The 25,382-nt window shown below is 50.8% G+C and overlaps 11 protein-coding genes across 11 annotated transcripts; 8 read left to right on the forward strand and 3 right to left on the reverse strand.

Annotated features, from left to right (window-relative positions):
* Nucleotides 1-314: 314 nt before the first annotated feature.
* Nucleotides 315-1,178, reverse strand: YALI1_C32972g (uncharacterized protein; the record flags this gene model as incomplete). The annotated part of the gene is made up of 1 exon (XM_502202.4): nucleotides 315-1,178. The coding sequence occupies one exon, from the start codon at nucleotides 1,176-1,178 to the stop codon at nucleotides 315-317; it is 864 nt and encodes a 287-aa protein (XP_502202.4).
* A 246-nt stretch (nucleotides 1,179-1,424) lies between these two features.
* Nucleotides 1,425-2,303, forward strand: YALI1_C32975g (uncharacterized protein; the record flags this gene model as incomplete). Its single annotated transcript, XM_502203.3, has 1 exon — nucleotides 1,425-2,303. One exon carries the CDS (start codon nucleotides 1,425-1,427, stop codon nucleotides 2,301-2,303), a length of 879 nt encoding a protein of 292 aa, XP_502203.1.
* Nucleotides 2,304-4,449: 2,146 nt separating this feature from the next.
* YALI1_C33005g (uncharacterized protein) lies at nucleotides 4,450-7,851 on the forward strand (the record flags this gene model as incomplete). The annotated part of the gene is made up of 1 exon (XM_502204.1): nucleotides 4,450-7,851. One exon carries the CDS (start codon nucleotides 4,450-4,452, stop codon nucleotides 7,849-7,851), a length of 3,402 nt encoding a protein of 1,133 aa, XP_502204.1.
* A 1,580-nt stretch (nucleotides 7,852-9,431) lies between these two features.
* YALI1_C33055g (uncharacterized protein) lies at nucleotides 9,432-10,652 on the forward strand (the record flags this gene model as incomplete). The annotated part of the gene is made up of 1 exon (XM_502205.1): nucleotides 9,432-10,652. One exon carries the CDS (start codon nucleotides 9,432-9,434, stop codon nucleotides 10,650-10,652), a length of 1,221 nt encoding a protein of 406 aa, XP_502205.1.
* Nucleotides 10,653-11,053: 401 nt separating this feature from the next.
* Nucleotides 11,054-12,301, forward strand: YALI1_C33071g (uncharacterized protein; the record flags this gene model as incomplete). Its single annotated transcript, XM_502206.3, has 1 exon — nucleotides 11,054-12,301. One exon carries the CDS (start codon nucleotides 11,054-11,056, stop codon nucleotides 12,299-12,301), a length of 1,248 nt encoding a protein of 415 aa, XP_502206.3.
* A 244-nt stretch (nucleotides 12,302-12,545) lies between these two features.
* Nucleotides 12,546-12,857, forward strand: YALI1_C33086g (uncharacterized protein; the record flags this gene model as incomplete). The annotated part of the gene is made up of 1 exon (XM_502207.2): nucleotides 12,546-12,857. The coding sequence occupies one exon, from the start codon at nucleotides 12,546-12,548 to the stop codon at nucleotides 12,855-12,857; it is 312 nt and encodes a 103-aa protein (XP_502207.2).
* Nucleotides 12,858-13,123: 266 nt separating this feature from the next.
* On the reverse strand, nucleotides 13,124-13,729 carry YALI1_C33098g (uncharacterized protein; the record flags this gene model as incomplete). The annotated part of the gene is made up of 1 exon (XM_502208.3): nucleotides 13,124-13,729. One exon carries the CDS (start codon nucleotides 13,727-13,729, stop codon nucleotides 13,124-13,126), a length of 606 nt encoding a protein of 201 aa, XP_502208.1.
* Nucleotides 13,730-13,907: 178 nt separating this feature from the next.
* Nucleotides 13,908-17,628, forward strand: YALI1_C33100g (uncharacterized protein; the record flags this gene model as incomplete). Its single annotated transcript, XM_502209.2, has 2 exons — nucleotides 13,908-14,062; nucleotides 14,121-17,628. The coding sequence occupies 2 exons, from the start codon at nucleotides 13,908-13,910 to the stop codon at nucleotides 17,626-17,628; spliced, it is 3,663 nt and encodes a 1,220-aa protein (XP_502209.2).
* A 1,530-nt stretch (nucleotides 17,629-19,158) lies between these two features.
* Nucleotides 19,159-23,003, forward strand: YALI1_C33152g (uncharacterized protein; the record flags this gene model as incomplete). The annotated part of the gene is made up of 2 exons (XM_502210.1): nucleotides 19,159-19,291; nucleotides 19,561-23,003. 2 exons carry the CDS (start codon nucleotides 19,159-19,161, stop codon nucleotides 23,001-23,003), a joined length of 3,576 nt encoding a protein of 1,191 aa, XP_502210.1.
* Nucleotides 23,004-23,281: 278 nt separating this feature from the next.
* On the forward strand, nucleotides 23,282-23,992 carry YALI1_C33193g (uncharacterized protein; the record flags this gene model as incomplete). Its single annotated transcript, XM_502211.1, has 1 exon — nucleotides 23,282-23,992. One exon carries the CDS (start codon nucleotides 23,282-23,284, stop codon nucleotides 23,990-23,992), a length of 711 nt encoding a protein of 236 aa, XP_502211.1.
* Nucleotides 23,993-24,142: 150 nt separating this feature from the next.
* YALI1_C33214g (uncharacterized protein) lies at nucleotides 24,143-25,321 on the reverse strand (the record flags this gene model as incomplete). Its single annotated transcript, XM_502212.1, has 1 exon — nucleotides 24,143-25,321. The coding sequence occupies one exon, from the start codon at nucleotides 25,319-25,321 to the stop codon at nucleotides 24,143-24,145; it is 1,179 nt and encodes a 392-aa protein (XP_502212.1).
* Between the last annotated feature and the right edge of the window lie 61 nt (nucleotides 25,322-25,382).

The following is a 25,382-nucleotide window of genomic DNA, read 5'->3' on the forward strand; positions in this document are numbered from 1 at the left end:
GTAAGTAATTCATTAATGTTTAAATGTATTATGTGATTATAAAAAATGCAGTACTTTCACCGTAGCGAGTAGTGATGATGGTGGAATTTACTGTAGACTACAACTACGGTATGTACTCATACAATACTTTAAGTAGCTACCTGTAGCTTCTGGTTGCACGGCATGGACCACATTCTGTGAGACTGTGACCTTTATGGTCAGATAGTCCAATAATGCCGTATCTGCCGCTTCTATGTTACGTTTTGAAGCTGTACGTCATCTGTTGTTGCTAAACGTGGAACAAATAAATAATCTATTAGTACAGTTCACCCCTCCTATAATGCCTTCCAACTTTCGTACAGTTCTGCCCGCTCAGGCATCTCCTGAGTAGCAGCTGTGGCCTTTGAAATATCCGATGTCACCTTGTGCAACTTGTCGAGCGATGTATGGACTTGGTCGTTGTTTTCCTTGATCTTTTGTCGGTATTCATCATTCTCCTTCTTGACTGTCTGTGCCAGCTGTTTGAGCTTTTTGATTCGTGCGAGTTTAGTTTCCCGTAGATGGCTCTTGATGATTTGATCTGGCGTCAGTCTATCGACATGGATAGGCAGATCTGTGTTTGAATTCATTCTGAGTCTGGCGTCTTTGACCAATTGATCCAACTGGGCCAGTTTCTCCGGGAGATGTCGTTCATCGAAGATCGCGTCGAATTCCGTTTGTACTGAGTCCGTCCACGCCTTGCAGATCTGCTTAAGGGCTTCTCTGAGTGCCTCCTGACCAGCAGGAGTCTTTGCAATGCTTGGATAACACGCCGCCACTCGTTTGTAAGTGAGCGACTTGACTGCATGGGCCAGTGCTGTGGACGAGGATGTGACTAAACGTCTGTAACGTGCTGATTGGGGGATTGCACGTGTATTGGCTGTTGTGGTTGTTTGTCCCTCGGTCGCTTTTGTTGTTTGTGTTTCGTTCACTGTTGTTATTCGTCCTTCGCTCGTCGCTTGTGATTCACTGGCTTGTGTCTGCCTCTGTCCCTCCCCTGTGTGTGTCTTCATGGATGTCGCTTCCACTTCAGCTACACTTATCTCCATGGTTTCTGGGTCAGGTGTTGATGTAGACAGTGTCTCGGATTTCTGCGTCTCAGTCTCCTGAACAGATTGTGTCTTTTTCGTGTGTTGTGTCCCGTCTTTTTCCATGTCCATATCCTTCTCCGTGTCTTGTTGTTTTGACGTGTTTTATATCTGCCGCGTTTTATTTACCAGCCTTGCACAATCTGACGCGTTGCATTGAGCGACTTAATGTGCAACCCCACGACTCGAACCCCCAACGCCAAATGCTGTACAGTAGCTTCTTTCATCTCCAACCCAAACCCTGCCCCCGTGCAGTTAGCGTCTGTATGACGTACATACAAACCTCCACACCTAGATCGATCACCCCCATACCACGCAATGTCAGACGTCACCGCTCTCATTGCTAGAGCCGATAAAAAGATGACCTCCTCCGGAGGCATGTTCTCATTCATGAGCGGCGGCTCCTCGACCCGATTCGAAGAAGCAGCAGACCTCTACACCGAGGCCGCAAACCAGTACAAGTTACAGCGTAACGGAAAGCTTGCTGGAGAGTGCTTTGAGAAGGCTGCTGACGCACAACTACAGTCCGAGAGCAAGGACGAGGCCGCCAACTCGCTGCTCGAGGCTTACAAATCATACCGGTCCAACTCACCCCAGGAGGCCGCCAAGTGTCTGGAGAAGGCCATTCAGTTCTTCACTACACGTGGTCAGTTCCGACGAGGTGCCAATTACAAGATGGAGCTGGGAGAGCTGTACGAGAAGGAGCTGGAGGACATTCCCAAGGCCATGGAGGCCTACACAGATGCCGGAGACTGGTTTTCCGAGGACCGAGCAGAGACTCTATCTTCCAAGGCATACCTCAAGGTGGCGGAACTGTCTGCCGAGAACGACGATCTGTTCAAGGCCATTGAAATGTTCGAGATGGTTGCCCGACGAAACCTCAATTCCAACATCATGAAGTGGTCGCTCAAGGAGTATTTGTTCAAGGCTGGCCTGTGTCGAATTGCTGCGGATCCTGTTGCTTGTGGGGGCCCCATCAACGCTTACCTGGAGTGGGATCCTGCCTTTGGCCAGTCCCGAGAGTATGGTCTGCTGGTGGATATTTGTGAGGCTGTCAGCAACCAGAACCCCCAGCTGTTTGCTGATAAGGTGTACGACTTTGACCAATTCAGCAAGCTCGACAAATGGAAGACCAACCTGCTGCTCAAGATCAAGAACGCCATTACCGAGCAGGAGGACGATGAGGGACTGTTGTAGAGGTCCAAATTTAAAGTAATATTATTGTTTATACTGATGGTCGTGTGACAGAGTGAGAGAATACAGGTACTACGCAAGGACACGCAGAAGCGGATTGAACCACACGTTTCAGTCGCTTATTCCAGATCATCGCCATTATATGTCTTGTCAGCTGGTAATATGCCATGCGTGGCTAGGGCTTTCTTTGACCCTTTCATCTCTAAGAGTCCATTGGCGCATCTCAGAGTCCATTGACGCGTCTCAAACATTTTATATTACCAATTGAAACGCTCAAGGTACTCTCATGGTAACTAGGACATGATTATGATCAATCTGATATATTGAAAGTACCCATAACCTTCCTTACAAGTACTTGTAATATATATCCAACTTGTACAGTAGTCTTGTGATTCTGGCTTGAACCAACTTCATATCCCATGAACCGAACCCTACACTCATTAAGATTCTGGCTGCCTCGGCATGAGGGGTCATTGGCGACTCTCAATGTGCTCAAGTGGGTCTTTGGTCGTGTGGCTGGAGGGAAAAAAGGGTTCCGACCCACATCTAGGCGTACATTTACACTTGTACAAGTACAAGTACTGTACTGTACTTGTAGTTAACTGGTCAAAAGTGCGACTTCGTGAAGCTCCGTATTACGATTCCTAAATTGGATATGTATGTTGGAGGCTTGTACATTCTTGTACAGTAGACAGAAGGGGATGACATGAAATAAGGGACAAGAATGTCTAAACCATCATAACCGGACGACCACAAGTAAACCCTACCAAAGACCATCAATAACAGCAGCATATCTTGCAACAGCTCTTGGAAGGTGTGACTTGAGAGTGTCACACCAATTTAACTAAATCTAACTAAATCCCTAACCTACTAATAACTAACGTTAATAAGCACCAGACCTCATTCAAACTCTGTTTCGTATCGGATGAGTCCAACGTTCAGGGACCAAAACAAGCAAATGGGCAGGTGGTGGAAAAGAACGAGATTGGACCCAAATCAGGTCTCCCCAAAAAACAAAAACAAAAAAAACGCCAGCAAAGAAGAGCAATCTAATGTGCATTGACCAACATGAAACACTCCCTGCGCAAATAGTCATCTCACATAAGCCGCACCTGTGACTATTTGGACACTTTCACCTGGTGGCTCATTTTAGCTCTGCAAAATTTCCATATGCATGGTGCAAGCTACTTCTACTCATGCCTAACGTGTAGCTGGGGATTGTACTTGCCAGATGCTCCAGATGGGTCTAAAACTGCCCGCTCCTTCTTCTTACGACAAGTAGATTGCTAGCTCCTGGGAACAACCCGCCGCTCCGACAGCCTACATACACATACGTGGCGGGGGTGCATCGAACCGGGGTAGTACGCAGTTGAGCTGTATCGGGAGAGTCCAGCATATAGGAGAGTAACAACTGCTTCTTCTGGGGGGGAGTGCAAGTGAGGATCTGTCAATAACACATTCCATGACCCTGTTGAAGCATTCCCACTCTCTCTTATGCCCCACTTCTCGTATCTGATCGCCTCTTAAAGTTCAATGTGTTGCCGAGAATCCTTGATTACTGGAAGAGAAGCACTTCAACAGAGCTTAGATCACGTAGGAATCATTGTCTCCACGCATCATGAAAATGACGCGAGTACAGTACTGTACTCGTGTATAAAATTTCCGGATTCCGGCCCTTCTTTCCCACTATCGTACTTGGACCACCGCAAACATATTTTAGTCACAGTGCATGGGCCTCGCTCACCAGCCGACAAGACTGACGCTCCTCCAAAAACATACTCTGAGTCATAGGTCTATCCTTATCTCTGATAGCAGCGAATGGGTGTGGGAGAGTCAAATACCGTTCTAGCTGGAGTCTATAATCAACGAGGCTGACGGGTCCGACTGGTGGATTTCGAGGTGTAGAATCGACTGGCCGGGTAAAAATAATCTCTTCCCCCTTGTAGATGGGTGTATGCACATTTTTTCCCATTGGAAACTGCTGCTCGCTTTTTCCTTCCCCAGGCCCAAGTGTCCCGATTATTCCGTCTGCACGAATTTTAAGCTCGGGGTACAAGTAAAAGATTTTGATTTGGAGAGTTGAAAAAAAAATAAAGGTACTTTAACTTGCACCTCGCACCTTCACACATCACCAACTACCATCCCGACAATGATAGCGCGATCGCTGTTGCGACTGGCCAAGCCGCAATTGCGAGCTGGCATTGCCGTGCGAACCAAATTGACACAGTTCCCCGTGCGAAAATACACAACCACCCCCGAGTATGCCGGAGCTGGAATCCTGTCCCAGGTGGCTGACAAGGAGCTTGTCGATGTCTCCAAGGTTCTGGTCATTGGTTCTGGAGGTCTGTCTATTGGTCAGGCCGGAGAGTTCGATTACTCCGGATCTCAGGCCATCAAGGCTCTTCGAGAGGAGGGCAAGCAGTCCATTCTCATTAACCCCAACATTGCGACCAACCAGACCTCGCATTTCCTTGCCGACGAAATCTACTACCTGCCTGTTACCCCCGAGTACATTATCCACATCATTGAGCGAGAGCAGCCCGACGGAATTCTGCTGACCTTTGGAGGCCAGACCGGACTCAACGTCGGAGTCCAGCTGAACAAGATGGGCGTGTTTGACCGATACAATGTCAAGGTTCTTGGAACCCCCATCAAGACCCTGGAGACCTCCGAGGACCGAGACCTGTTTGCTAAGGCCCTTAGGGAGATTGATATCCCCACCGCCGAGTCCATTGCTGTTGAAAACGTTGACGACGCCCTCAAGGCCGCCGAGTCCGTTGGTTACCCCATTATTGTCCGATCCGCCTACGCCCTTGGAGGTCTGGGTTCCGGTTTTGCTAACAACGAGGACGAGCTCCGAAACCTCGCTGCGCAGTCTCTGTCTCTTGCCCCCCAGATTCTCGTTGAGAAATCCCTGAAGGGCTGGAAGGAGGTTGAGTACGAGGTTGTCCGAGACCGAAACAACAACTGTATCACTGTCTGCAACATGGAGAACTTTGACCCTCTTGGAATCCACACTGGTGACTCTATTGTCGTTGCTCCCTCTCAGACTCTGTCCGACGAGGAGTACCACATGCTCCGATCCGCTGCCATCAAGATTATTCGACATCTCGGCGTTGTTGGTGAGTGTAACGTCCAATACGCTCTCCAGCCCGACGGACTCGACTACCGAGTCATTGAGGTCAACGCCCGTCTCTCCCGATCTTCTGCCCTGGCTTCCAAGGCCACTGGTTACCCTCTCGCTTACACTGCTGCCAAGATTGCCCTTGGTTACACCCTTCCTGAGCTCCCCAACGCCGTGACTAAGACTACTTCCGCCAACTTCGAGCCCTCTCTTGACTACATGGTCACTAAGATCCCCCGATGGGATCTGGCCAAGTTCTCCAATGTCAAGCGAGACATTGGCTCTTCCATGAAGTCTGTCGGTGAGGTTATGGCTATTGGCAGAACCTTTGAGGAGTCTTTCCAGAAGGCCATTCGACAGGTTGATCCTTCTTTTGTCGGCTTCCAGGGCCACCCCGATTTCGCCAACAACAAGGAGTTCCTCGAGGATACTCTTGCTAACCCCACCGACCGACGATGGCTCGCTGTGGGCCAGGCTCTGCTCCACGAGAACTACACCGTTGACCAGGTTCACGATCTCACCAAGATTGACAAGTGGTTCCTCTACAAGCTCATGAACCTCGTTGAGATGCAGCGAGAGCTTGAGTCCCACAAGTCTCTTAACGGCCTCAACCAGGACATTCTGCAGCGAGCTAAGAAGCTCGGATTCTCCGATAAGCAGATTGCTCTTGCTGTTGGTTCTGATGAGATGTCTGTTCGAGCCCGACGAAAGTCCTTCGGTATCACTCCCTTCGTTAAGCGAATTGATACCCTTGCTGCCGAGTTCCCTGCCGATACCAACTACCTGTACACCACCTACAACGCGTCTTCACACGACATTGACTTCAACGAGCATGGTACTCTGGTGCTTGGTTCCGGCGTCTACCGAATCGGTTCTTCCGTTGAGTTTGACTGGTGCGCTGTTTCTACCGTCCGAGCTCTCCGAGAGGCTGGCAAGAAGACCATCATGATCAACTACAACCCCGAGACCGTGTCCACTGACTTCGATGAGGTCGACCGACTGTACTTTGAGGAGCTTTCTTTTGAGCGAACCATGGATATCTACGAGCTCGAGCACGCCCAGGGTGTTGTGGTCTCTGTTGGTGGCCAGCTGCCCCAGAACATCGCCCTCACTCTCCAGGAGCAGGGCGCCAACGTTCTCGGAACCGACCCTCTGTCCATCGACAAGGCCGAGGACCGACACAAGTTCTCTTCCATTCTCGATTCCATTGGAGTTGACCAGCCCGACTGGTCCGAGCTGACCTCCGTCGCTGAGGCCAAGGAGTTCGCCGACAAGGTCTCCTACCCCGTTCTGGTCCGACCCTCTTACGTTCTGTCCGGTGCCGCTATGTCCGTCATCTACAACGAGTCTGAGCTCGAGCACAAGCTGAACAACGCCTCTGCCGTCTCTCCCGACCACCCCGTCGTCATCACCAAGTTCATTGAGAACGCCCACGAGATTGATGTTGATGCTGTTGCCTCCAACGGTAAGATGCTGGTTCACGCCATCTCTGAGCACATTGAGAACGCCGGTATCCACTCCGGTGACGCCTCTCTGGTCCTCCCTCCCCAGGATCTCGATGACAAGACCATGGCCCGTCTTAAGGAGATTGCCGAGAAGGTTGCCGCTGCTTGGGAGATTTCCGGTCCTTACAACATGCAGATCATCATGGTCCCCAACGGCACCGACGAGCCTGCCCTCAAGGTCATTGAGTGCAACATCCGAGCCTCTCGATCCTTCCCCTTCGTCTCTAAGGTTCTCGGCGTCAACTTCATCGAGGTTGCCACCAAGGCCCTTATGCAGGAGAACGTCCCTGCCCCCGTTGATCTTATGAAGATTGACCGACCCTACGTTGCCACCAAGGTCCCCCAGTTTTCCTTCACCCGACTTGCTGGTGCCGACCCCTACCTCGGTGTCGAGATGGCCTCCACTGGTGAGGTTGCCTGTTTCGGTGCTGACAAGCTCGAGGCCTACTGGACCTCTATCCAGTCCACCATGGGCTTCAAGGTCCCCCAGCCCCCCTGTGGTGTCCTGCTCGGCGGTGATCTGACCCCCCAGCTCATTGAGATTGCCAAGAACTCCGCCAACACTGGCTACAAGCTCTACTGCGCCTCTCCCGAGCTGGCCCAGATCCTCACCGAGGCCACCTCCACCAACGTCTCCACCATTGAGTTCCCCAAGACTGACAAGCGAGCTCTGCGGGAGATTTTCCAGAAGTACGACATCCAGTGCGTCTACAACCTGACTCGATCTCGAGCCGAATCTCTGCTTGACGAGAACTACGTCATGCGACGAAACGCCATTGACTTTGCCATTCCTCTGTTCAACGAGCCCCAGACTGCCAAGCTCATGTCCGAGTGTCTGCTCACCCGAATCAACAAGAAGACCGGTGAGATTCCTCCCGAGGTTCGACGATGGTCCGAGTTTATTGGCGGCAAACCCGTGTAAATACGATGAATTATTAATTGCCTTTGATTTAGAGCGTGTGAGTTGTAGAGTAGACAATATGTGTAGACGACTGAAAACATGCTACTGAAATTAGCTGTACGGACAAATACTGTACATACTGTTGCTCAATAACAGCTACTGGACAGTTACCATTCACTGTCGGCTAGAAGACAGCTTAGGCACCGCAAGATAGCTCGCGCACGTGAGACAAAGTGCAAGACAGAGCCACTCAACGCAGGCACAGGCACAACTGAGCCCCACCGCAATCAACCACAAACAACCCATGGTACTCCAAGTTTGAGTAGCTCCGTATTACAGCGCCTAGTGATCGCCAAGTTAATTATCGCTGAACTCTGGACAAAGATGAAACAGCACAAAGACCCCACAATGAGAGGTGTTCCTGTGCCGTGCATATATACAGCCTACTTTGTCTTAGCTTTTCGACTAATCATCTTGTGATTTCGATCCAGCAGCAGGTGGCAGGTGTGTAGAACATACTACAGTACAGTACGTACAATTGTAAGTGGACCAGTCAAGTTATGGATACAGCGCTGAGCTGACTGGTCAAGTAATTGGAATACATATATCCCACCTTGGTAGCTTACAAGTACCGGTACTTGTACATCTCTCCATGGAAACACTATCCCCCGAATCCAAGGCTCTGGTCAAGCAAATCATCACCTTTCTTCAAGAGAAAGAAGGGTACGTGAAACACGACTTACCGGACATAGCCGAGACTACAAGTAGCGCGCCACGTTCAACGGCAGCCCCACGTCAGTCAAATCTAACTGTCTTTGGCCCAATCACACAGGCTGAATATTACACACAGCGGCTGGTTCAAGCTGCATCTTTGGGTTTACGCAATGTTCAGGCACAAAAAAGATTGTCTCGCTAAAATTGTCCTTTAGCAGTGGTGGAGGAGAGCCGTGGATGAACCAAACCATCGACTTTGACAGCTTGTGGGCCGCTATAAGTAGTTGATAATACAGTAATGGATATGAGTGTGAAAAAGATGTGTATTCCATTGTGTGATGTGACCTGTAGACGCAATAACCACCCTGCTATACAACGTCAATGTGTAGTTTGCACCACAATAGCTATCACTCGCTCTTCACCGTTGAAAATCCCCCTGACTAGATTCCCTGACAGATGCCCACCTTGGGCCCTGGATGTTATGCAGCTTGCGTGCAGCGTCCCACTGACCAGATGTAATTAGACGCACCTGCAGACACACTGTACTGCTTTCTGTTATCATTGGCTGATAAGGCACTGTGTGGTTTTTGGAGCGACGATAACGGACCAAGGAGGCACATAAAACACTAGAAATCAAGCGGTAACAATGACAATGTCACTCCACAAGCATCATCAAACACACTGCTTTTTCATTCCTCCACCATCATAATCCCCTTGTGTACACTCCAATTGCCTCTCGAGGAACACTATCACACTCTATCTCCTCCGAACCCAAACTCAATCCTACGCGCCGTCTGCGACGTGAACATCGACACACAACACCATATATAGCACCGCCACATTCCTTTGCAAAGAACCACTACAGGAAAGAAAACACACAGATAGACATGCAGTTCTCTCTTGCCACCATCGCTACCGTGGCTGCCGCCGTCTCGGCCCTCGTTTGTCCCTACACAAAGCGAGATGCTGTGGCCGCCTTCACCTCGCCCCCTCTCTCTTCTGCTGACCACAAGAGCTGTCCTGCTGACACTCCTGTATCATGCTCCTCTGGCGCCGGCTCTGCCGACCTCTGCTGTACCGAGTCCCCTGGCGGTGTGCTCGTCTTGACCCAGTTCTGGGACTGGACCCCTGCTATTGGCCCCGATGACCTCTTCACCCTGCACGGTCTGTGGCCCGATAACTGTGACGGATCGTACGCACAGTTCTGCGACAAGAGCATGGAGGTGCAGTCAGTGGCCGCCGTTCTGCAGCAGCTCGGAGAGACCGAGCTCCTCGACAAGATGAACAAGATCTGGATCCCCAACCGAGGCTCCACCGACTCCTTCTGGACCCACGAGTGGAACAAGCACGCCACCTGCATGTCCACCCTTAAGGACAAGTGCTACAGCTCCGATGCTCCGCAGTATCAGTCCCTTGCCGACTGGGCCCACACCGTTGTCAACGTGTTTGAGACCGTCAACACCTACAAGTTCCTCGAGGCCGCTGGAATCACCCCCGACTCCTCCAAGACCTATGCCAAGACTGACTTCCTCAACGCCCTCAACTCAAACTTTGATGGTAAGCAGGTTCACATCTCGTGCAAGTCTGGCTACATCTCTGAAGTTTGGTACTACTTCCACCTCAAGGGCTCTGTTGTGTCCGGCCAGTACCTCCCCATTGACGACATTGGATCCTCCAGCTGCCCCGACCAGATCAAGTTCCCTCCCAAGGACGGATCTGGCGGAACTCCTCCTCCCACCGACCCCTCCGATCCTCCCACCGGCGGCTCCAAGGGCTTCATCAACATCTCCGGCCAATCTGGATGCCTCATCTCCAATGGTAACTGGTACACGTCCGGTACTTGTGCCACCTACACCCTTGGCGAGTCCCAATACGGCGGTGTCACTCTTACCTCTTCCAAGGGCCCCTGCGATGTTGTTAACGGCAAGTTCTCTTGTGCTTCTGGCAACAACGCTGGCCAGTTCACTCAGGACGGCAGCAACATTGTCTACGGCGGAAAGTCCGACTGGTCTGCTCCCTCAGTACCCTCTGGCTCCCAGCAGGTTGGCGTTTCTCCTGGTTCCGCCGGAGGTTCCGTTTCCTTCAACCTTGTCTTTGCCGCTAAGTAGGTGACCTAGACACGTATATTATACAGTACATAACTTATTAGACTCATTGAACATTGGAAATAGATTTGAGAGAGCGCTAACGGCTGGCTACACACATATTCCCAGCCACTGGTCTGTATCGTGTGTGTAGCATGTCTAGTTCTAAGACAAATAATGATAATAATATCGTCACGCGACCATATCTACGAGTAGCTTAACTTTGGAAAAATCAGATGTGTGTAGAGAGAACCATGGTGGTTACTTATCTGACAAGTGTTTGTTCACATATATATAAATTGCTGACTCAGGTACGAGTAGTTTTCTACCCTCCTTTACGCCGCCACCAGATAAGCTTCTTATCGTGCAGAAAGAATCGAGATTTTTCAGCTGGCTAGGATCAAGTCAGTTAAACACACAACACAATGATTCGGAATATACGACCATCGATACGCAACACAAACCGGCTATATGTGCAAATACGCACACTTACATCCACGCCTCTCTATGTTCAGGAGACCCACATGCCCGAGGCTGACAAACAGTCTCTTGAGTACGCCGACCAAGTGTTCAAGAAAGGCAAGTTGCAACGGTGGTGGACAGCCTTCTCCTTTGACCAGATTCCCACTGCTCCCGTTGATGAGAAGAAACGCACCAAGGGCGACGACTGGGCGATGATCGACGAGCTGCGTGAGGAGGAGGACTTTGAGGTGGGCTCAGACGAGTACGATGCTCTGGAAGCCGCCTCCAACGCCAACACCCGGATGATCAAGGCCAATATCCCCACTAACCAGAATCTCAAAAAAGTACACAAGAACGAGATTTTCCCAGAAATAGTGTTTATGGGCCACACAAACGCGGGCAAGTCCACCTTGGTCCAGCACGTCTTGGCGTGGGGTCGACCCGACGTTCCACAGTCGCACCTACACTCCCCCACGTCCAAGAAGGGCCACAAGGGCTCGTTGAGCAACTCAATCAACTCTGCTTTTCCTGTGATATCCAAAAAACACGGTTTCACCAAGTCCTTCAACTGCTATGGTCTCACCATTCCAAACTCTGGAGGCAACCAGATCAGACTGGTGGACATTCCCGGCTACGGCTACAAGTCGCTCAAGGACCAAGGCGCGGTAGTGGAGCAGTATTTGGAAAGACGAACTAACCTGCGAATGGCCATTCTTGTAATTGACGCAACCAGGGGCATTCAGGACGAGGACAAGTACATGCTCTCGACGCTCAACAAGTACGGAGTCACCTGGCAGGTGGTGCTCACAAAGAGCGACATGCTTGTGGGAGGAGACAAGAAACTCGAGGCACTGGGCCGCGAAATGTGGTTGGCTGCTAATCCTCCTAAAAGTGGAAGCCAAATGGTCAAACTGACAAAGCCCCAAAAGGAAAAGTGGGCACGACGGGCGCTATTAGCCGAGACTTCAATCCAGACACAGCTAGGTAAAATTTTGGTGCAGGTGAAGAAAATGGACACTCCTGAGTGCCCGTCCAAGGCCCTAGAGCGGGTCATTGCTGTCAGCAATAGCCCCAAAATGCTGCAGGGATACAAGCATGATTTTGGCGGAAGTGGCATTAGTGTTGTACGAAACGCCATTCTACAGATCTGCGGCATGGGCTTCCACGAGCAGAAAATGTGGAAGGAGATGGCCAAGTATGGCATGTCTTGAGGACGTTCTCATTTCTGAGGAGGAGTGCTTTTAGCCTCCAATTGACAAATAGGAAGACAGACACGTTCTCATCCCCACTAGACTGTCTTCCCCCGCACTAGCTGATGGAGCAATGTAATTGAAGCCACTGCTACAAGTAGCAAAGCTAGTGAGCTCGTGCAAAAAAGCAACAGCTCTGTATATAAGTATTAATATTTTCCGCCCCAGAGTCCCCTTTCTCTCGCAAATCATCTCTTATATCGCAATGCCCGAACCGACTTACCCCAAAATGGCCTATTGGATTGAGTGGTTTGTGGGAACCGCCTCCAACGTGGGCTTCCCTCCGACCACAGTGCTCAACGAGGCCACGGGCTTGGAGTTGACCACTCTGGAATGGTCCAAGAAATTGGCGACTGCGGCGACCACAGTTTTCAAGCGAGATGTGGATTACGTGCGAGAATACATGGTCTCCAACATCAAGGCGTACCTGACGAGCGAGGGAGCTGCGTCGACCGACTCATCGTCTGCCGCACTAATCTCCGATATCTCCGAAACCAAGGAACTGCCGGGTAACTGAACTTCTCAAGTCCAACTACAGACCAACTTTTTGGGGTGTGAATTTTTTGCAACCTTATTTGAAAATTTGAAAATTTGAAAATTTATCAAAAGTCGATATTGATTACGATCTGTGAGAAGTGTCTGTGGCAGTAAGTGTATAACTTTTACTAGGTATAATACAATCAATAAAATAAAGAGTACATGCGATGGGCCCAGAGTGGGGATTTGGAAATCTCACCCCAGACTTTGTGTAAGTGGCTAATTGATGCTGATATCAGACAGACCTTAGTAACCTCCTCGGCCACCTCGTCCACCGCCGAATCCACCACGGCCTCCACCTCGGCCTCCAAATCCGCCTCGTCCACCTCGGGGAGCTCCAAAGCCACCTCGTCCGCCTCGGGGAGCACCTCCGAAGCCTCCTCGAGCACCGCCTCGGCCACCAAAGCCTCCTCGAGCACCTCCACGGCCACCAAAGCCGCCTCGAGCACCGCCTCGAGCACCACCTCGTCCTCCAGCAGCCTTGGGCTTCTTAACGCCGGTGGCCTTGGGCTTGGGCAGGAATCGCTCCAGCGGCAGCAGCTTGTCTCCGCCAATGTAAAACTTGTCACCAGACTTGAAAGAAGCGGCCTGGAAGCCCTCGGAGGGCTTGATAGTGAACATGACATCGTTCATGGGGCCAAGAATCTCGTCGACCTTGCCGACCTGGGTCTTGTTCTCAAGGTAAATGGGGGCGTTGAAGTAGGGGATCTTCTCATTGATGGACTTGCAGACGATATCGCCCTCGCAAGCGTGCAGAAAGGCACCCATCTCAAACACCTGATCGGGAGGGCCCATCTGCATGGGTGCGCCGGTTCGGCCACCTCGGAATCCGCCTCGTCCTCTGAAGCTCATTTTTGTGTGATGTTTGTAGTAGAGGTTGTGATGAGTTCACTGTAAGGTCAAAAAGTTGTATGCACCTACTAATTTTTTCCCATTAACTTTTCTGCCCTAGCCCTGCTCATGCAGTGTACTATCCATGTTGTAGGGTAGTGCTTGTTGACTAAGCCATCACCTCTGTGACGACAATAAAATGGCCCTATCGACAGACCTGCTCAAGATCTCGCCTCTAGCAGCGCTGCTCAACAAGGATAACGTGTCGATAAACTCAGTCTATCAATTCATCGAGAAGAACGGCTTCAATGATCGCGACCTGCATACCCTAGAGTCTCTGAATGGACTAGAGAAGTGAGTATAGAGAGATGCACAGACACAGAAACACCGCTAGAACTCCTTACTAACCCAGATTATGGCCAGTTTACAACAAGAAACAGGCCAACACAAATGCCATTGTCGTGGCACTCCTTGTTCTTGCCAAGGCCAATGACGGATTCGATCTATGGACGGTGTTCGAGAAGAGCCCCGAAAATTTTGGCCATTTTTACAAAACGGTACTCAATCTCGTGGCCGGAGACAAGCCAACACGGATCCAGAAAGTGCGAACCAAACTACTGCGGTTTCTGACCGTTTCTTTCCAGTGGCTTGACTCTCAGTTGGTGCGATCAGAGGCAGGAGCATTGGTGTCGGTCTACACATGGATGCATATGGACGAGAAGGTGCGAGAGAACCTGCTCAAGGGAAACAAGCGACTGGGGAAGCTCTGGAGAGGCGCCATGAAAGCCTACGACAAGGGCGACAAGAAGGAGGACATCGATAAACAGTCTTCGTTTCTATCGACACTTACAGACATCATGTTACAGAAGGAGCACGATACGGAGTTTGTTGACACATATCTGTGTTTTCTCATCTCTATTGTGTCGCAAATCCCCTCAAGACGATTCGCCAACAGTGTTATCAAGTCCAAGAATGTGTGTTCATTGTTGAAGAAGTGTAACGCCGATTTGCTCAAGACCCTCGATTTTTACGTGCATTTTCCCATGGACGATTTCTCCGGCGAAGAGCTGACTCCTCTGCAAGTGCGAAAGCTGCAGACCCAGTATCTGGAAAAGTTCCAGCTCTATGCATTCGAGAATCTGCCTGAAAAGCTGCGACTCGCGAGTTTGTGTAACTTTGCATCTCTCACAAAGGATGAGGTCAAGAAGGAGCTGTCGAACCTGTCCAAGGCTGAAATTGAGAGCCTGTTGAACCTGCTGGGAAGCTCAGGCAAGAAACTGGTGACTCTCAACTACCAGTTGGCATCTCTCACTTCAAACCGAAACCTGAATGCCGAGTTTGACGCTATAGACCTGCTGCCTACAGAAAAGTCGCTCAATTCACAGTACTCCGAGCTTACTCTACCCCGACTTACTCTGCAGTATCTCAGTATGAACGACTTTATTCTCAAGTCGTTGCGTCTTCAGCAGGTCGAGATCTTCCATCAGATCAATAGTGATGTGGAGAATGTCGTCAACCGTCTCAAGACGAGAAAACGAAACGACGCCGGAGAGGAAATCACAGGATTCAGCAAGTACGCTACAAAGATCCTTAACGAGGCTGTTCTGCATGTGGCACCTCCTTTTGTGGGCGAGTCCAATCCCGGATACTGCCGTGTGGAGATCACCGTGGATATTTACAGACAGGACAAGCGAGAATGGGACTCATTGAAACCTGGTGACGTCGTGTTTTTGCTGAAGTTGGGGACAGGGCTTGAACAGCTGCGTGGTGCTTTTGTGCACGATATCCTCGACTCAGATAATAAGAGTATTGTGCAATGGAGTGGGTACAATGAGATTGAGTCGTCCCAGCGAAAGTTCATATTGGACGTGGATCCGGCCCATTGGGGCGATGTCTTTCAGGCCAACGTTCTTATGAGAAGAAAGTCCAAGGAGGCAGCCTTTTATCCTACCCTGAAGACTATCCATGGTCTACACAAAATCCGGTCTATTCTCCCTGAGTGGATCAGTGGAGTGTTTTTAGGCTACGGAGAGATCCCTGAGCAGCCTACGGGTGTGGTGGATTTGCTAGACACTTTCCAGACTAGCAAACAGGTCTATGAAGCTTTCCCCGAAAAGTTTGAATGTACTGAGGAGGCTTCTGCTCCATTCAAGCTTGATACCTCGGATGACAAGTGGAGCTTGATTCCTTACACTCCTGTGGATAAGGGGCCTTATTTTGTTCAAGAAGATCACTCCAATAAGCTCAAGTTCACACAAGCGCAAGGTCAGGCCATTGTTTCCGGCACTCTACCTGGTCTCACTGTGATAGTCGGCCCTCCCGGTACCGGTAAGACTGATGTGGCTACTCAGATTATCCTCAATCTGTATCACAGTCATCCCTCTGAGGTTACATTGGTGATTGCTCATAGTAACCAGGCTCTGAACCATTTGTTTGAGAAGATCGCTTTGCTTGATGTTAACCAGAAACACCTCCTGCGATTGGGTCATGGTGAAGATATGATTCGGGAGGAGGTGTCTAAGGGAGGTTCTTTTAGCAAGGTTGGTAGAGCCGAAAACCTGCTTGAGGGACGTGCCACCTTGCTACGGGAGGTGGACAGCCTGGCCGAGAGTATTGGTGCTGAGGGTGCTCATGGAGATAGTTGTGAGACTGCGCATCATTTCTTCAGAGTCTTTGTGCTGCCCAAGTATCAAAAGTGGCAGAAGGAAGGCGGAAAGTTCCCGTTCGATGAATTTTTCAAGGATAAGAAGGACCATTCTGATGCGGGCAAGTGGTACCATATTGACAGGATCTTCACCGATCTTGCTGACATTCGTCCTGTGGAACACATGTCTGGCAAGGCTCAGAGTGACTACATGCTTGTCAAGGAAGCTAAGGTGGTTGCCATGACAGCCAAATATGCTTCGATGCATCACGACTCGCTAGTTAGGTTGGGTTTCAGATACTCTTCGCTTGTTGCAGAAGAAGCTGCCCAGCTAACCGAGATTGAGTTGGTGATCCCCATGACTCTTCAGAAGGAGACAGACGCGCTCAAGCGGGTGGTGTTGATCGGAGATCACAAGCAGAACGCCCCCATTGTGACTAATGAGCTAGTTCGCAAGTGCAACTTTGATCAAAGCACGTTTGGCCGATTTATCCGGCTTGGCATGCCCACTTTTCTTCTCGACTCCCAGGGACGAGCCAAGCCATCGATTTCAGACATTTACGGTTGGCGGTATGGTGGGCTCAAGAACCTACCGCACACCAAGGAGGGCGTCTACCAGTACGCAAACTCTGGCTTTCTGCATGACGTTCAGTTCATCAATGTGGATGACTACGAGGGACAAGGAGAGACCGAGGTGGCACCTCACGTCATCCAGAACCTCGGCGAGGCTGAATATGCTATTGCTCTGTACCAGTACATGAGACTTCTTGGCTATCCTGCTGACAAGATCACCATTCTGACAATGTACAATGGTCAGAAGGCCTTGTTGCAGGAGATTTGTTCTCGACGATGTGCCTCTACAAAGGGCGACCGGGAGATTTTTGGGATGCCTAGAGTCATCACCACGGTCGACCAGTATCAGGGAGAGCAGAACGACTACGTCATTGTTTCGCTTGTGCGAACAAAGCATGTGGGTTATCTGCGGGACGTACGACGTATGACGGTTGCAGTGTCTCGAGCTAGATTGGGTCTCTACGTTCTTGGCCGTTATGACATGCTTGCCCAATGCGTCGAGCTGGAGGAGATGATGAAGAAGCTTGGAGGTTCTCATAACCTGGAGGCTGTTATGGGAGAAATGTATGAGCAAAAGGAGCGCCTGTCAGGAGACAAGCCAAAGGACGCTGCTGCCTCGGTGACTCTGACGGGCGTTGTCCACCTCGGCCAGTATGTCGAGCAGATGACGCAGCAGTACAAGTCTCGTCATGGCTTAGTCTGATAAGGCTATCTCGTGCTGTGATTGGCCAGAGTTTTTCCGTGCGTTATTTATCCGCATTAAGCACGCGTGGGGTATGTATCTTAACAAGAAGAGTGATTCCATGTGCAACGTAAAGCACAATGAGTAATGTGTATAATTTTGGGGGCTGAAAATTTTTATCGCACTGTATTATTATTGTACTTTCCCAGTAGAAACATCCGCCGGCTATCTATGTGTATATGTGTGTGTGCGATCGATCTTGCTTTCTTTTATCATTGTCTCGACTGGTTATCTTTGGGCAGCACAACAAAGGCATGGATGCACCCACAAACTGGCTGGTTGGGGGACCATCTTGGAAACACCAGTTTGTGTTCTCTCAAAGCTAATTCTGTTTATGCATCTCCACCTGCTGTGGCCATGTCCAAACCGCCTCTCATTACCCTATGGGTTCATGTGCTCGACTCAGTCTTGTGAAAAGCAAAAAGAGACAATCGGCCAGGCATAGGCGTGAATTGCAGCAAAATAAAAAAGAGAGACATGTAATACGACGACGCGGTTAGTGCGGTTCTATAACTCCAGAAAAATACAAGCGTCCGGCTGTCCGGGGGGGCTATTTCTAGGGACAATGGTGATGATAGTTAGGGTGAGGCTTTAAAGGCGGTGAGGGGATGCTACAAGTATGTACTGTAGCCAACACTGGTCCGGGAGATAGCTTGGTGGATTAAATTAGCTGGAGTTTGGGCTGCATTTCACACCAGAAAAGGTGCTATTTGACATCTGGTAGCCCCTTAAGCCGCACACGCGACATCCGGCGCCCAAGAGTTCCCTTTAGCTCTATAGCTCGAAAGAAATGGAAACCGTTTGCTCCAGGAATGAGAAGTGTTCCAATCGCATTGCGCGCGTATGGTGCCAGTTACAGCATAGTGCAGCTCTGCCGCATGAGGAGTCTGGAACAGGAACACAAGACCGTAATATGCCAAGTGGTGTAACTTTCGGCGAGGCAAACGTGTTCCACTTGGGGTCCTTCAATTGTCATCATGATTTGTCGCTCTAGTACAAGTATTCATCTTGACAGTGAATGAATAATCTTGACGTCTACCATGTGATAGTCTTGAGGAAGAGGAGCTTGTGACGAGGTTAACGTTATTGGATGGTTGGAAATCCCAATATAGCCCATTTAGAGCGCAATCAATGGAGTGACAAATTTTGGGAGAGTGCAAAAAAAAATGCGTCGGCGGTTTTTCTCCATCGCTGGCCAAAGGGACCCCTTTTGCTGATTATTACTTACAACCCGTGCTCCAGAGAACCTCCGATGGCTACCCCACTCCCTACTCGAGTCCGAGTCGGACATGTGTGGGCTTTGTGGTCGGCTATTGAAGTTCCGTTCAGTCCGGGGTAAGGTTTCAGACAAGGAAGTGGCCCTAAAAGCAAAAGTGCGGTACGAACTCAATCCCACCCTGCCCAATTCATGCTGCATAGAGTTGGCATGATAGTGGTAGGGTTTATATAAATATTGCTATCTCCCCATCCCACACCACGGTATCGCACACCATGTCCAACGTTCCTGAGACCAAGGTGGATCCCTCGCTCTCGACGCCCGAGGTGCCCTCGCAGGGCCTTCACAGCCGCCTCGACAAGATGCGAGCCGATTCCAGTATTCTGGGCTCCATGAACAAGATTCTGGGTGAGTACAAACGAGTGAGATAGTGTGTGTGTGTGTCACCTGTCGACCTGTTGAGATGACGACACGCACCCTCAATTGCTCTCAAAAGTGAAGCGAAACCAACAACACGAAGATGGGAAAAATTGGCACTACCACACTACTGGTGTGGGGGTCACATGCAACTGCGAATGTCACCATGCACGTTGCTCGGTACTCTGCATAAGGTGACACCACGACACAGAGGATGCTTCCGCCACCCAGAGTGCTCCCAAAGAACAACCCTAACACAGTCGCCAACCGAGGAGAGATCCCCATTCGAATCTTCAGAACCGCCCATGAGCTTTCCATGCAGACCGTGGCTATCTACGCCCACGAGGATCGGCTCTCTATGCACCGATTCAAGGCCGACGAGGCCTATGTGATTGGTGACCGTGGCAAGTACACCCCCGTCCAGGCCTACCTTCAGGTCGACGAGATCATCGAGATCGCAAAGGCTCACGGTGTCAACATGGTCCACCCCGGATACGGTTTCCTTTCCGAGAACTCCGAGTTTGCTCGAAAGGTTGAGGAGGCCGGCATGGCCTGGATTGGCCCCCCTCACAACGTCATTGACTCTGTCGGTGACAAGGTCTCTGCCCGAAACCTGGCCATTAAGAACAACGTTCCCGTTGTGCCCGGTACTGATGGCCCTGTCGAGGACCCCAAGGACGCTCTCAAGTTTGTGGAGAAGTACGGTTACCCTGTTATCATCAAGGCTGCCTTTGGTGGTGGAGGCCGAGGTATGCGAGTTGTTCGAGAAGGAGACGACATTGTTGATGCATTCAACCGAGCCTCCTCCGAGGCCAAGACTGCATTTGGCAACGGAACCTGTTTCATCGAGCGATTCCTCGATAAACCCAAGCACATTGAGGTCCAGCTTCTTGCTGACGGCCAGGGCAACGTTGTACATCTGTTTGAGCGAGACTGTTCCGTCCAGCGACGACACCAGAAGGTGGTTGAGATTGCTCCTGCCAAGGACCTGCCCGTGGAGGTTCGAGACGCCATTCTTGACGACGCTGTCCGACTTGCTGAGGACGCCAAGTACCGAAACGCCGGTACCGCCGAGTTCCTCGTTGACGAGCAGAACCGACACTACTTCATCGAGATCAACCCCCGAATTCAGGTTGAGCACACAATTACCGAAGAGATTACTGGCATCGACATTGTTGCTGCACAGATCCAGATTGCCGCTGGTGCCACTCTTGAGCAGCTGGGACTCACCCAGGACAAGATCTCCACTCGAGGCTTTGCCATCCAATGCCGAATCACAACCGAGGACCCTGCCAAGCAGTTCCAACCCGACACCGGTAAGATCGAGGTCTACCGATCTGCTGGAGGTAACGGAGTTCGGCTCGATGGAGGAAACGGTTTTGCCGGAGCCATCATCTCCCCTCACTACGATTCCATGCTGGTCAAGTGCTCTTGTTCCGGCACCACATTCGAGATTGCTCGACGAAAGATGATCCGAGCTCTGGTTGAGTTCCGAATCCGAGGAGTCAAGACCAACATTCCCTTCCTGTTGGCTCTTCTCACCCACCCCACTTTCATCGAGGGTAAGTGCTGGACCACTTTTATCGACGACACTCCTTCGCTGTTCGACCTCATGACCTCCCAGAACCGAGCCCAGAAGCTGCTTGCCTACCTTGCCGATCTCTGTGTCAACGGCACTTCCATCAAGGGCCAGGTTGGCAACCCCAAGCTCAAGTCCGAGGTTGTCATCCCCGTGCTCAAGAACTCTGAGGGCAAGATTGTCGACTGTTCCAAGCCCGACCCTGTTGGCTGGAGAAACATTCTTGTCGAGCAGGGCCCCGAGGCCTTTGCCAAGGCCGTTCGAAAGAACGACGGTGTGCTTGTCATGGACACCACTTGGCGTGACGCCCACCAGTCTCTGCTTGCCACCCGAGTTCGAACCACCGATCTGCTGGCTATCGCCAACGAGACCTCCCACGCCATGTCCGGTGCTTTTGCCTTGGAGTGCTGGGGAGGAGCCACCTTCGATGTCGCCATGCGGTTCCTGTACGAGGACCCCTGGGACCGACTTCGAAAGATGCGAAAGGCCGTGCCCAACATCCCCTTCCAGATGCTTCTGCGAGGTGCCAATGGTGTCGCTTACTCCTCTCTACCTGATAACGCCATTGACCACTTTGTCAAGCAGGCCAAGGATAATGGAGTCGACATTTTCCGAGTGTTTGACGCTCTCAACGATCTCGACCAGCTCAAGGTCGGTGTTGACGCTGTCAAGAAGGCCGGAGGAGTGGTTGAGGCCACCGTTTGCTACTCCGGAGACATGCTCAACCCCAAGAAGAAGTACAACCTCGAGTACTACCTCGATTTTGTCGATCGTGTGGTTGAGATGGGCACTCACATTCTGGGTATCAAGGATATGGCTGGTACTCTTAAGCCCGCCGCTGCTACCAAGCTCATTGGTGCCATTCGAGAGAAGTACCCCAACCTCCCCATCCATGTCCACACACATGACTCTGCTGGTACTGGTGTGGCCTCCATGGCTGCTGCCGCCGAGGCTGGAGCTGATGTGGTTGACGTGGCTTCCAACTCCATGTCTGGTATGACCTCTCAGCCCTCCATCTCTGCTCTCATGGCTACTCTTGAGGGCAAGCTTTCCACTGGCCTGGACCCTGCTCTTGTCCGAGAGCTCGACGCGTACTGGGCCCAGATGCGACTGCTGTACTCCTGCTTCGAGGCTGATCTCAAGGGTCCCGATCCCGAGGTGTTCCAGCACGAGATTCCTGGTGGCCAGCTGACCAACCTTCTCTTCCAGGCCCAGCAGGTTGGTCTGGGAGAGCAGTGGAAGGAGACCAAGCAGGCTTACATCGCTGCCAACCAGCTGCTGGGCGATATTGTTAAGGTAACCCCTACCTCGAAGGTTGTCGGTGATCTGGCCCAGTTTATGGTTTCCAACAAGCTGTCATATGATGACGTCATCAAACAGGCTGGCTCTCTGGACTTCCCCGGTTCCGTGCTCGACTTCTTCGAGGGTCTCATGGGCCAGCCCTACGGTGGTTTCCCTGAGCCTCTCCGAACTGAGGCTCTGCGAGGCCAGCGAAAGAAGCTGACCGAGCGACCCGGTAAGTCTCTGCCCCCTGTTGACTTTGCTGCCGTCCGAAAGGACCTCGAGGAACGATTTGGCCACATCACTGAGTGCGACATTGCCTCTTACTGCATGTACCCCAAGGTGTTTGAGGACTACCGAAAGATTGTCGACAAATACGGTGATCTATCCATCGTCCCTACTCGACTCTTCCTGGAGGCTCCCAAGACTGACGAGGAGTTCTCTGTCGAGATTGAGCAGGGTAAGACTCTGATTCTCGCTCTGCGAGCCATTGGAGACCTGTCCATGCAGACTGGTCTACGAGAGGTCTACTTTGAGCTCAACGGAGAGATGCGAAAGATTTCTGTTGAGGACAAGAAGGCTGCTGTCGAGACTGTTTCTCGACCTAAGGCCGACCCTGGCAACCCCAACGAGGTCGGAGCTCCCATGGCCGGTGTGGTTGTGGAGGTCCGAGTCCACGAGGGCACCGAGGTCAAGAAGGGCGACCCCGTGGCTGTTCTGTCTGCCATGAAGATGGAGATGGTTATCTCTGCCCCTGTTTCCGGTAAGGTGGGCGAGGTTCCTGTGAAGGAGGGCGACTCTGTCGATGGTTCCGATCTTATTTGCAAGATTGTGCGGGCTTAATTATCAAAAATAGATAGTTAATTGATTTATGATTTTATTGAAACACCGAGTTTCTACTTGTAATGTAGCTTTTAGCGTGTATATATTGTCTTTTTTATTTTTTTATTTGCTCCTTCATTATAATATGTTCTTGAGTAAGCTCCCATGTGTAACATCACAGATACTTCTAGTTTACTTGATTATCTTGACAGCGTAACGCGCCACAAATTAAGGTTCGGTATATGTAAACACCAAGAGCCCTCATTGTAACACCCACTTCACACATCTAAGACACTGAAATGGACACGGCATCTCTCACGAACGAGCTCCGATCGTTGGCCCGGCGCCAGCAAACTCTCCAAGCGCGTCTGTCAGTTTTGAGAGCAACGACGACGACTTTGAACCAAGCCAGCACGAAAAACAAGACTCAGGACGTCAAACGGAAAATCGCAACTGACGTGTTGTTGTCTAAGGGAAAGGAGAACTTGCAAGAGCAAGAACAATTTGATAGCGAGAATCTCAGTCGATTTACCGGAACCACAGCGTTCCGGGTCAAGGGTTTCTCAGACCTGCTGGGGGTTCGTATTGAGCACTTCAGTGAAGCTACAGGAACATTTGAGGCGCCTTACTACGTGATTCTGAAGCGGGTTTCCGGAGAGAAACACTTTGAGGTGTTCAAACACACTATTCCGAGTTATGTGCCGTTGAGATCTCTGGAGAAACAGTATCTGAAGGGCAAGGTTGACCTGTTGGCTTTCGTTCGAAAAGTCAGACGATGCATCCAGCAGTTTCTCTTCAAGCGTCGTGTCTTTAACGAACTACAATCGTTAGGAGCCGAGGTTGATGCCGATGAAGCGTACAGAATGGTGCAACTCTCTCTACAGGGTGTCACATACACGCTTGTTTGTGGTCCCACCAGGGTAGAACGAGTTGTGGAGAAGCACAGTAAGCCGTTTCTCTTGGGTCCCTTGTCGGGATTGAGAAGGCGCATTGTTCGCGCCAATAGATAGCTCTTCTGACAAGAGATAGCTGCTCCGTTAGTAGTTCTCTATCGGCAAGTAGCTACTCGCTCTGACTAACAGTGGCTAGGCCACGATATTTATTCTTTTATAAGTTATTAATACCTGCACACATACTTACAGTACCGTGTACAACGTCTATCAATTGTTAGAGCCAACACTAGGCTTGGGTCGAGTCAGATAAGGAATAACGACGTAGACAAGCTGGACAGTCAGCAATCCAAAAATGACTCCCATAAGCTTCTCCCAGAAGGTGTGAAAGTACAGAGATGTCATAAAGTACATCCAAGTCCACAGAGCAGCGGTACCCAGAGCAATCTTGGCACTAAGCTTGTATGGTCGTCGCTTGATGTGAGGGATGGTCTCGTAGACGAGGAACATGGTGCTCAGCACCAGCAGGAAGCAGTGACCGGAAGGATCGTAGCCACCGATCCAGGTGCCCCCAGACCGTCTACAGGATGCTGATGATATCGTCTTACCAGTAATAGGGCTTGCGTTCTCCTTCTGGTACTCACACTTGCCACCGGTAGCCACAAAGAACCGGTCCATGATGGGGATACCAAGGAACCACTGGGTGAAGAGAAGCCACCACAGAGAGTGGATAATGTATCGGGAGAGCTGGCCAATGGGGGTAGGTGCAGAGATGCCGACCAGCAGTTTCAGAGCAGCGTTGGCCTTGCTATCGGAATTAGTTTCTGACACTCCGTCGTGGGTGGTTCCAGTTCGGGTTCCCGTAGAGGTGTTTGTGCCAAAGGAGACACCCAGGCCAATTGAACCAGAGAACGTCTCGTATACAATGTACCCAAATGCAATTGTGGTCCAGAGCCATCCATTCTTGACAAACAAGATGTTAAGGAAGTTTCGTTTGTCGGCAAAGTAGGTGTGGTCGACGATCTTGCCGACGAGGGCACCCAAGATAAGCACAGAGAATACCAAACCAATCAAGGACAGGTCAAGGAGAGAAAACATACCGTTTCCAAAACTCTTGGCGGTCAGCTCGGAGTGGAGGTCCGGGTGCTTGTAATTGTTGCGAACCGACGAGCTGGGGTTGGCGCCTCTTCTGTTGATGGGAGTCGTCCCATTTGCTTCTTGGGGTTGTCCCACGGGGATCTTGACGAGGTTGGGAAAAGACGATTCGAAGGCAGCGTCACCTTCACTGGCGGTATGAGTGCCGTCGGGGCCCACAACAGTGGTTGTGGAGACTGTTCCGCAGGTGGAAGTGGTGGTGGTCACTCCGTCGCTATCCACGGTTGTGGTTGTGGAAGTGAGTCCATCTGGACTGGTAATTGTTTCTTGCTTGACAATCTGGGGCTTTGACATTGTCGGTTTTGGAGAGTGGTAGCAATGCAACAGCAGCCTACTTGTAGTTTACCGTTTACCT

This window comes from Yarrowia lipolytica, chromosome 1C (genome assembly GCF_001761485.1).
Source record: "Yarrowia lipolytica chromosome 1C, complete sequence".
In the NCBI taxonomy this organism is placed as follows: domain Eukaryota; kingdom Fungi; phylum Ascomycota; class Dipodascomycetes; order Dipodascales; genus Yarrowia; species Yarrowia lipolytica.